Here is a 10,309-nt window from a genome sequence, read left to right on the forward strand (position 1 = left end):
AGGACGAGCGGCACCCGCGGGCGCCCCGTCCGCACCCGCCGCGCCCTCATCTGCCGGCACCGCCCGGCGCCGCCCTCAGGGGAGGGCCGGGAACGCCGTGAGGGGGGCGGCCCCCGCCAATGGGCGCGGGGAGGGTGACGAGGCCCCGCCCCCCCGCGCGGGGCGCAGCCAATGGGGAGGCGCGAAGCTCTCCCGCCCCGGGCGCGCGGCGGCCCCGCCTTGCCGCAGTGCAGCGGCGGCGGCGCCCCCTTCCGCCCCGCGCGCGGCGTCCGGTCGCCCCGGCAACGCGGCGCCCCGCGCGGCGTCACGGTGACGTCACGACGCGCCTCGGACAAGTGACGCGGCCCGGCAGCGCCGCGCGTGACGTCACGCCGGCTGGCTCTCGCTCCGTGTGACGTCACGACGGCCGTCTCCCTCCGCTGCTTTCCGAGCGGAGCCCACGGCAGTAACTCCGCTTTCCGCTGCGACAACTCGCCGCAGCACTGCCCCTGCCAGAAGCCGGCAGGGAAGGAAAAGCCCGGCCACGCCGAAATAATGCATCAGACACCTGAGTTTGGCTCGCGATGTAAGCACAGGTAATTAATGAAGCAGCAGTGCGTCAATGGACTCCATGCTCCTGTCACGGAGCAGGAGCCTCAGTTCCAGCTCTCCCCAGGCTTTCAGCTGATGTTAACGCTTGGTACGCTGTTAACCGTAAAGAACAGCAGCAGAACATCGAAACTGCAGCTAATTGCACAGAACAGCCCTACTACTGGGAGCGGCTCACCAGTTACTCTGCACAGGTTCACACAGTCACAATCCTGTTATTTCACCCACACAGTTTGCTTCCCACTCATGTCTACTACTGTCTCAAGTATTCCCAAACATTTTGAAATGCCTTCCTGGGGGAAGCCACCCGTGCCCAATAAAGTCCGGCCCAGATCTCCATTTAACAATAACAATCCTTCCCTTCGTGGTAATTTGGCAAAATTCAGGGATATTAATAATTTTCTTTCCAAAAACCCCACTTGTAAACTCTGGAATAATACAGTAAGGACGGAGAACACAAAAAAAAAAAAAAAAAAAAAAAAAAAAAAAAAAAAAAAACACAGAAAAATTCAGAAAAAATGATTCCACCAATCTAGAGGAGTATCTAAAATCTAAATTCTCTAAGTCAGTCTGAAAGCTTCCCCTAGGTCTCAGGGAAAGCAAAACCCACTGGTCCACAGTCACCCACAGGATAAGCTAATGCTGGAATATTGCTGCATTATGATGACATCCAGTTATTCCACGATGAATGGAAACTTGATGGTATGTCAGAGAACTGGAACGTGTTTTTTTCACTAATCTGTGCTATTAGGCAGAAGTCAGTCCCCTCCTATTTTTTTTTAATAAGAAAAACATTATCAGTATTTGAGAATAAACAAAAATATCAGTATCTTAAATTTTACTCATTTGCTGTTCTAGATCAGTTAAAATAATTCAAAGGTAGTAGAACTGTCTCTTTGTATTTTTAATTTCTAAAACCTCAAGACTGTGTTTATACTCTGACAGCATAAATAATCCCCATCATTTGCTGGAGTCTGATAGTTTTGTGACTGTTGTAAAACTTAGGGAATTGCTCAAACCATGTAAGAAAGAGCCAGGGGTGCCCTGCACTGACATCATGCCTCTGTTACCAGTCAAACCAGTTATACCAGTACACTTGTTTCAAGGAGAGATCACCCAGCAGTTTAAAGGCTGAGCTCCACGTGGCCACAGAACCCAGGGGACAGATTTATCAGCCCAAAGCTGATTCAGACTGCCCTGCAAAGGAACCAGTCCAAGGAACAAGGAGAAAAGGATGTGTCTCGCCACCTGTGGATACACACAATTACTACCTGCCTTTACAGCCCAAAAATGTTCACCAATCTCAACACTTGGGCCACACCTGCATGGATAAAAATCTGGAAGGAGTTACATAAGAACACAACTTCTTGTGTTATGTTTTGTAAAACAAGTACAGTTCTGCTATGATTGCACACAAGAGTATTTCTACAGTGCTTTATCAAGAAATCCCTGTGCTGGTTTCCAAGTTTGCACCTCTTCTGTTGGAAGGTTTTCACTGCCAACAGCTGAGATGTGTAAGAAACTGCATTTGATCTGTATTCACCTCAGCAGCAAATTTCACCAAGTCAGAAAAACCCTAATATCCCAGATGGAGTCTAATTCCACACAAGGAAGAGTGTTGAACCTGCGCAAAGTGGCCAATTTATTTCTACTAGACAAACAGGATTTTAAATTTATTTTTCAGAAAGCTGAACAAAGCTTTGACCCTGTGCATTTTCAAGTTCTGTTTGCACCCTGAGAACCACTCAGCAGTGGCATTTGTCAGTAGCTCATATTTTCAAGCAGAAAATGGTTGACCTACTAAACAGTATCAGTAAGATTTAAGTAAGAATAAACCATTATCTTATATAAAGATATGTCAAAGCTCTGTTACAGACTCCCAGCTCTGCTACAGGTATATTAATAATTCTGAAGAGTAACATAAAGGTAACTTAGTACGTACAGGGCTCAAAGTAAGAGCTGCTTGCCTAAATGCTTAGGTTAAGCAATATTTCAGTCACTTCACTTTTCTGATCTCCTCTTCTACGCTCTGCTGTTGCAGCCACATCTGGTCCTTTTGGTTTTCTGCCCTTCCTAAAGCTGTGCAAGTCTTGAGCAGCCTGTCCACAAGCCTTCCTTTCCACCCAATGCTCATTTAGGTCTTTTTTCTGTAGCCTGCCACGTGGGCAGAAACAGACAGTAAATTGTAGTGTATATTTTACTTCAATGAACTTTAATACCCTTCTGCAATCAATAAAATTAATTGTGAGTTAAATAACTGACTTCAATTCCTCAGAGCCTTCTTTTCCAATTAAGGTAATTGCAAGATTGAAAGGATCAAAATTCTTGTTCAGATTTAACAGATACAATGATGACAGTGACTTGTAGGCTAAGCCAAACAAATGTAAAGACAACTTAGGTAAGAATAACCTACCTTCCTGCTAAAATAATTGTTGTCAAAATAGTGTGACCTGGAAGTGAAAATATATTTATCTTTCTGAAAATAAGACTTAAAACATTCCAACAAGCATCACGGTGTTGTCTTCTCAACTTGTTCTCAGCCAGAAAACAGAAGAGAAAACAGAATAAAACCAACCCAAAACAGCCAGAAAACAAAAAATCTCCCTGAATGGATACTCCAAAAAAAATTTAAAATTGGGGTTTATTTATTCATTCATTTAAAGACTCTTCCTCTGACTGAAATCTTTCACTGACAGGAGAGGCTGACAGTCCATGAATTACATCTCAGAACAGTAAATGAATTCCCTCCAGGGGCACACTCTGCACACAGAACTGTACACTTGATACACCCCTCCCCCCTTTTGCTTCTCTGTATTTTAAATTTCAGATTTTTTTTTTGCTATTTTCATTTCAACAGCAGATATAATTTTCAAGATAATTTTCTGGTACACAGGGCAATGTCTCAGGAACATGTTCTGTTTTAAACCTCAAGGTTTTAATTTGCCCTTTAACTACTTTTTCCTTTACATCTGCACTTGAAAATCTAACAATTTACTATAAATTATTCTAATCACCATCTCCCAATACCTGAGGACAACCACTTAAATTCATGTTCTATTTATTAATAACAGGCATTCAGAGATTACTTTCAAATCAAGGTTCCAGTATAATATTTGTCTTTTCAGCCACTCTATCTCAATAAAATTGTGCTCATTTTTTTAGAGTTTTGTTGTGTTGAACAGACTTCTAAGAACCCAAGGGTAGCAAATGCCATTAAAATAGAAATACTGAAAGCTTTGTTAACACATAATGGGTGTTGAAGATCCCTGTAGGAATGGTCAAACTGAAACTACTCAATCAATTAAGAAAAGGCCCGTGCCTAACTTATATTTTCAAGAAACTTTAAAATAAAACAGCTATTTTAATGATTAAGACAAACTTAGTTATTTAATCCACTGATGTAACCTTCAGAAGTTCAACACATTATACATACATACTACCAAGGAAAAAAAGCTTTAATTATCTTTGCTTCATTTAACAAAAAACCAAAAACAGTATTTCAAGAATTCTCAAATTTCAGAATTCTCAAACACCCATATGAAGAAAATACTTTAAACAGTCTTAATATTTCTATGGCTTTTGATCAACTGGAGCCCTAAAACTTTATGGGCAGATGCAAAATTTACCACCTAAAAGGCAGCATGAAAAGTTTGTCCAACTCCAAGACCTTCTCTGAGACAATTAAGCAAGAAATGTTACTTTTTTTTTTGATGCTCCAATTACTTTCAGCTTCCCCCAACTCAAGGCTTTCCTACTGCTCAAAAATGCAAAAGATATTTTGACACTCATAAAATCAATAAAGGACATAAATAAGTTGAGATGCAGATGGTAGCTGATAGATAGGCAGCTAACAGGCTACATCACAAAATGGCTAAGAGCAATGCAAAGTTAGTTAAGGGAGTAACAACTAACGAGTGCCTGACTGCAGAATACCCTTTATTCTAATGTCCTTTTAATAAACAAAACAGAACTGCTTGGAACTACTGGTGATGCCTCACTGCTCTCCCTTTGTAAACTCCATTTCTCCTCCCTTCCTCCCAAGTCCCTTTTTTCCTGAGAGCTAAGTTCTTTATGACAGAACCCTACTTTTTACAGAAAGCAACTTAAACCTTCTAACTATTCCATTATGTGCATCTCCTGCAACTCTCCCTCCTTTCACAGGGAGACAATGTGCTGTTACTCCTTTATGATTCTGAGGGTGATGTTTTGGAGGGCATCTTACAGAAATCAATCTTCCCTTTGCACATCTGTTGAAGAGGCTCGATACTCCTACGAAGACTGGGTGTTAATTTGTCTCCTAAGCAAGAATGGCAGTCCCTATTTTTTTTCCTTTGCTTTTTTAGGAATGCCTCACTTCTCCTATCTCAAGATCTCAGAGTCATTGCCAGGTGGGTGGATAGAATCACTGACGTACAGCCTTAGGTGAGTCAAAAATACATACCACAAATTTGAGCAATCATTTCTCCATCCCTTCACCAACCAGTAGCAGCAAGAACTGGTACCGACCTACCAGTGCTCCACTACAAACCAGATTTTCAACAAACCTTAAGTGGTATCAATAAAGCACAGTTCAGTTGCTTTGTTGATCAAAGTGCATCAGAGTTCCTGCTTCTCTCCTCCAGCCACAGCGGAGTCCGACGCAACAGGAACTTTGCTGCTTCCAGCAAAAACAGTTTCAAAAGCAGCCTCCTGCTCCTCTGAAGTCACAGCAGCAGGGGCTCCTCTGACAGCTGTGCTGGGAAATGCTGGCCGCTGCTCTGGAATCCTTTCAAGGTCCACTGTTCTCCTTCCTCTTCTTTTGCCCAGGATTTTGATGTAATTAGCTGGCACAAGTCCTGTTGTCTGCCCATCGTAACTAGCCAGAAGCCAACCACGGATTTTGGGTTGTTGTTCTGAAGAAGAGAATGCAAATGCATCAAGTTACAGGACAATTAGACAAAACTGAACAAAACTACTCTGTAAGTTTTATTAGAACGCAAGTAAAAATCAGTGTGGATGAGGAATTTGGTCAAAGAGGGTGGTTTGGGGGCTTTTTTTGTTTCAATTTTCAGACTGTTGCACTATAACTTACTTCACATGTGATGAGAAAATAAACAGAAAATCAAAAGTTTACCTTTGGGTGCTAATCTTAGCATGTCACCAGCACGGAAAGAAATTTCTTCTTCTGAGAGAGCATTGAAATCATATTCTGCTCTTCCAACTACATGGTCATCTTCTCCACTCGCCCAGTTACTAGACACTGTTTTCAAACAAAAAATCACTATTTTATCTGCTTTGAGTTACAAAGTTTGGTGTGTTTTTCAAAGGAAAATGAAGAAAACACTTCAACTTCCTTGCTAAAACTTTTCCAATAGAGAAGTGACAGAAGTAACATGAAAAGCAAGATTTTTTGAGTAAATCCAACCAACACTTGTCCCACCCAACCCATACTGCCACATCTAATAGGAAGGAACGAGAAGTTGAGAGGAAGCATGATTCTGGAATCACAGAAAGCTTCAGCAGGAAACCATATCTTAACAACATGTTACTTAAGCAGGTTGTCACTTGCATCACATGCCTAAAATTCAGTACTGTGCCCCAGCATCTATTAATTGCTATTGCTGTAGTGTGAGATTAATCACTGTACAGGCAATAACAAAAGGAGCAATACACGCCACACTTCTCTGGTGCTGCAGGTCATCTTTACCTGTTTCTTCCTCACTGTATGTAGAAAGCAGCTTCCAAATCAGGTAGGGGCCTCCCAATATAACAGCAAAGAACAAGAAAATGGGCCAGGATTTCGCAGAGTTAGCCACCTTATCTTCAAGGCCAGCACGAGCTACTTTGCCCTCACTCTCAGCCCACAGATCCTCGTTCTCGCAGCTCTGCCGCAGACCCAGCAAGTGCTGCAGGCGCTGGTAGAGGTACCTTATAGTTCTCACTAGAGCAAAAGCTGAAAACACCTTGGTGAAGTGAATTTTGAGGCGGGAGAAGTGGTTGGCCACATCCAGCACAGCTCTGAAGCTGTTGTAGACAGCCGAGAAGGTCGCGTCCATCATCATGCTGACCGAGGCGAAGGCGTGCACGATGCTCTCGATGGACTGGAAGGCCCCTCTGCTGCTCTCCTCAGCCTGCTGCACAAACCTGCTGGGGGGAATGCCATCGGCACAGAAGCGGTTATAGCCCAGCCCTCCGTAGCCATAGCTGTAGGGACTATAGCTTCCATAGAAAGAGGTGCCATATGAGCCATAGCCTGGGGAAAAGGAGCTGCTGTAGGCCGGCCTGAAAGCGCTCAGGCTGCTGCTTGCCGTTTGCTGGGATGGTCTTGGCAAAATGGGTGGAGGGATTCGTGCCACTGTGGGCTGTCCGGGCCTGGTCAGCAGGTTGTCACCCAAGTCAGCAGACCTAAACCAATTCAGATAATCAAGATCAGCGCCCAGAGTTTAAGTTTTCCTTTCCACTAACTACTAAACACCACAGAGAGTTTCAGCAGTGCGGGGACAGGGAACCTGGGAGCTCAACACTCAGTACGCTGAAAAGCGTTTGCTGAAAGTAAAAGATCTGGACAGGAAACACAGATCCTTCAGGGGAATAAAACCCCCATAATCAGATATCCAGTGTAAACATGGAACTGGAATGTAAATATGGAAAACCTTTGTCTATTTATTCTATCATTTGTTGTGTATTTAATGTATCAGCACGTGAAATACACAACCCAGAGCCATCAAACCTACTGCTCTAACACCTACATCATTCTTCTGCACATGAAAGCCTCTCCTAGGCCCTAACACAAACTTTTATGAACTTTCCAATCTGAAAGTTTTATTTCCAACCCTTGTTACCAACTCTTCTACACAATGAGCCAATGATACAGCAGGAAGAAAGCTTGAGAACTCCTCTGAATCCACTCTTGAAGTGTGGCATGACCTAACTGGGAATCCAAGTAATTATGCAACAATATGTGCAAGGGTTGGGGGGGTCCCCAATTTCCCTCTCTCTACCCAAACTACCTGATTACCTGTGCAGATTGTCAAGGGGCTAAATCTACTACTGAGAAGTGTTGGCAGAGAGAGGTCTTAATTTAGTAATTTTTATTTTCCTTTGCATGCCCCTGAGTTTAAATAGTTTTATCAACGCCCTTCAAAATAAAACTCTGGAAGTATTTGACTGGCATTTGAATTCTGTCAAGCAGCTTTTTGTCCAACTTCTGTCAGTTCAATAAAAATATATGTATTTCATTCACACTTTATCACCATAAAAGTCAAACATTTTATTTCCCATGCTTACTGCCTCGTCTCAAGACTTTCCACTTCTGCAGCCCAGAAAAAAAAGGAAGTCAAGCTGGAATTGCTATGGAGCTGCTGCTTGCTGTACTATTTCCATACAAGGTAGGGAACAGCTTCCTCTCAGCAAAACTTACAGGTTTCCACAGCAAAGAATAATATTTGTATCTTTACGCTGCTGGTTTTTCCGTCACAGACTGTAACTCAGCAGTTGAAAACAGGAGGAAAAATAAGTTATTACCCCAGCAAACAGAGCTACTGTAGCTCAGTAAGTCACACTACAGACCTATGTCCATTAGGCAGCTTGGGACACCCCACTTCAAAGCTGCTTGTAGGCATTTAAAATGGGGTAAATAAACCCAGAATGAAAACCCAACACCACCAAACTGCTGGATTAGCACGCTGCAGGCTGCAGAGAACACAGCGAAGTCTCTGCTCAATGCTTAGCGCTGGGTCAACCTTTTGCCCAGTTTCAGCTCCCTCCAACTGCAACCACCAGCACCAAGCAAAAACAAGACGAGTATTCAGCCACCGAGCGAGCCTTCCTAGGCTCCCCATAAAAAAGAAGGGAGTTCACAAACTCTTTCTGCGCATCCTTCTCCACGAGCAGGTTGGGTTTTCCGGGAGAGCTCCCAGAAGACGGGAACATACACACGAGACTGACAACAGACAGGGATCTTTTCCAAGTCCTGGGGTTGACAGGAGCTCCCCGGCTCCTGCAGAGGCTCGGGGGCCCACAGAGCTGCACAGCCGCCAGGAAAGGACTGCGAACGCCGCCAGGAAAGGACGGGAATGCTCCCAGGAACGGACTGTGAACGCACTCTACCCCCCGGTGTCAGCACAGCTTTCCCTTCCCCACACTGCACACGCAGCTTCCCTCTACCACCAGCGGGGTTCGAGCTCGAAGCGCCGCACGCCGAGCCCAGCCCTCCCCGCCCGGCACAAGCCCCTCACGGTGCGGGGCGGCCCCGGCCGGGCCCGACCTTTGAGCCCGCCCCAGGGGAGCGGGCCCGGCCGGCCCGAGGGGGCGAACCCCAACGGCCGCCGCGGCGGGGACGCGGGGGGGAAGGTCGCACTCACTGGAAGGCGGTCGCGGTGCCCGGCAGCCGCCGGGACTCCCAGGGCTTGGGCGGCGGCATCGCCGCCATCGCGCCCCCTCGGCCTCGCTCGGCGCCGCTTCGGCCCCGCTCGGCTCGGGCTCGGCCTCGCTCGGCCCCGCCCGCTGGCAGGCACCACGCGGGAGCGCCGAGCTATTCTACCAGCCGCCCTGCGGGCGCGGCGCCCCGCCACGCCGCTCGAGCGATGCGCTCTGCCGCTCTGCTGAGCGGGTCTGTGCCGGCTCCCCGGGCCGCCGAGTGAGGGGTGAGCGGGACGGGAATGGGAGCGGGAATGGGAGCGGGAATGGGAATGGGAATGGAGCGGGAGCGGGAATGGGAGCGGGAATGGGAATGGGAATGGGAATGGAGCGGGAGCGGGAATGGGAGCGGGAACGGGAACGGGAGCGGGAACGGGAACGGGAATGGGAATGGGAATGGAGCGGGAACGGGAGCGGGAGCGGGAATGGGAGCGGGAACGGATCCGGCGCTCGTGTGCCCCCCTCCCCTCACATCTGGGGGGTCCTGAGCTCCGCCCTGAGGTGCTGGGCCGGAGCGGGGGCCGCGATTCCTCCCCTCACGTTGGCACCAAATGTCAGGAATATTGTCACATTTACCTCACGTGTCACTAGTGCCAGTATTTAAGTCGCATGGAGGTGAATTGAGGTCGCAGTTACCTAAAAGCGTATTTGTCTGTGTTTGTTCTTTCTCTTTAAAAGCAGCTTTGAAGTTTTCCATGCGCCCCTTGGTTTTTACAGCTTACCCTAAAGCATCCAAACCCAGGACTAAAGAAATTCATTGAATTAATAACTTTTCCTTGCTGTGGAGGTTTGCCATGGCTGCAGTATTCCTGTGCAGGGTAGTCCTGAGCAGGATTGCATATTGCAGGTGTAACAGTGGCTGTCATGGAGGACATGGATATATCCCATCCCTTGGGCCACAGGAACTCTCTGGGAGAGTATCAAGTGTTGCTTACAGGAGCTAAGCCCTAAGCAAAATCAGGTGGTTCATTAGTACTGTGGAATTCCTTGCTGAATTTATTCCCACTTTGACAGTGACAGTGGACTCGTTAAACCTTTGGTCTGAACAATTGTGGTTATCCTTATGTACCTTCTGAAATTTCCTTGATGTCCAGTAAGTGTGAGCACCTTACTGGGATTCTCTCTTCTTCCAAAAAATGCTGAGTCCACAATATTTTGGGGAAAAAAACCAGTCTTTTCTAAAGTTCTGGGCAGAGAGAACGATGGGAAACCAAATTAGCCATGATATTTTAGGGGTGAAAAAAAACATTGTGAGATTTCTCACAAAAATATGAGTTCTATATTGAGAAGGGAAACAAATCCTTATTTTATAAATCTTATAAAT

At 46.0% G+C, this 10,309-nt stretch overlaps 1 protein-coding gene across 1 annotated transcript; it reads right to left on the reverse strand.

Annotated features, from left to right (window-relative positions):
• Nucleotides 1-2,781: 2,781 nt before the first annotated feature.
• On the reverse strand, nucleotides 2,782-9,063 carry PEX13 (peroxisomal biogenesis factor 13). Its single transcript, XM_068186124.1, has 4 exons — nucleotides 8,931-9,063; nucleotides 6,275-6,972; nucleotides 5,702-5,827; nucleotides 2,782-5,480 (listed from the first exon to the last, which is right to left on the reverse strand). The coding sequence occupies exons 1-4, from the start codon at nucleotides 8,996-8,998 to the stop codon at nucleotides 5,185-5,187; spliced, it is 1,188 nt and encodes a 395-aa protein (XP_068042225.1). The 5' UTR covers nucleotides 8,999-9,063; the 3' UTR covers nucleotides 2,782-5,184.
• Nucleotides 9,064-10,309: the final 1,246 nt, after the last annotated feature.

This window comes from Anomalospiza imberbis, chromosome 3 (genome assembly GCF_031753505.1).
Source record: "Anomalospiza imberbis isolate Cuckoo-Finch-1a 21T00152 chromosome 3, ASM3175350v1, whole genome shotgun sequence".
NCBI lineage: Eukaryota > Metazoa > Chordata > Aves > Passeriformes > Viduidae > Anomalospiza > Anomalospiza imberbis.

Bases quoted from the DNA above. Each gene is read 5' to 3' on its own strand.
- PEX13 (XM_068186124.1), bottom strand. From the start codon at position 8,998: ATGGCGGCGATGCCGCCGCCCAAGCCCTGGGAGTCCCGGCGGCTGCCG. The intron at 6,973-8,930 runs GTGAGTGCGACC...GAATTGGTTTAG, and splicing joins GGCACCGCGACCGCCTTCCA to GTCTGCTGACTTGGGTGACA. The intron at 5,828-6,274 runs GTAAAGATGACC...GTTTGAAAACAG, and splicing joins ATACAGTGAGGAAGAAACAG to TGTCTAGTAACTGGGCGAGT.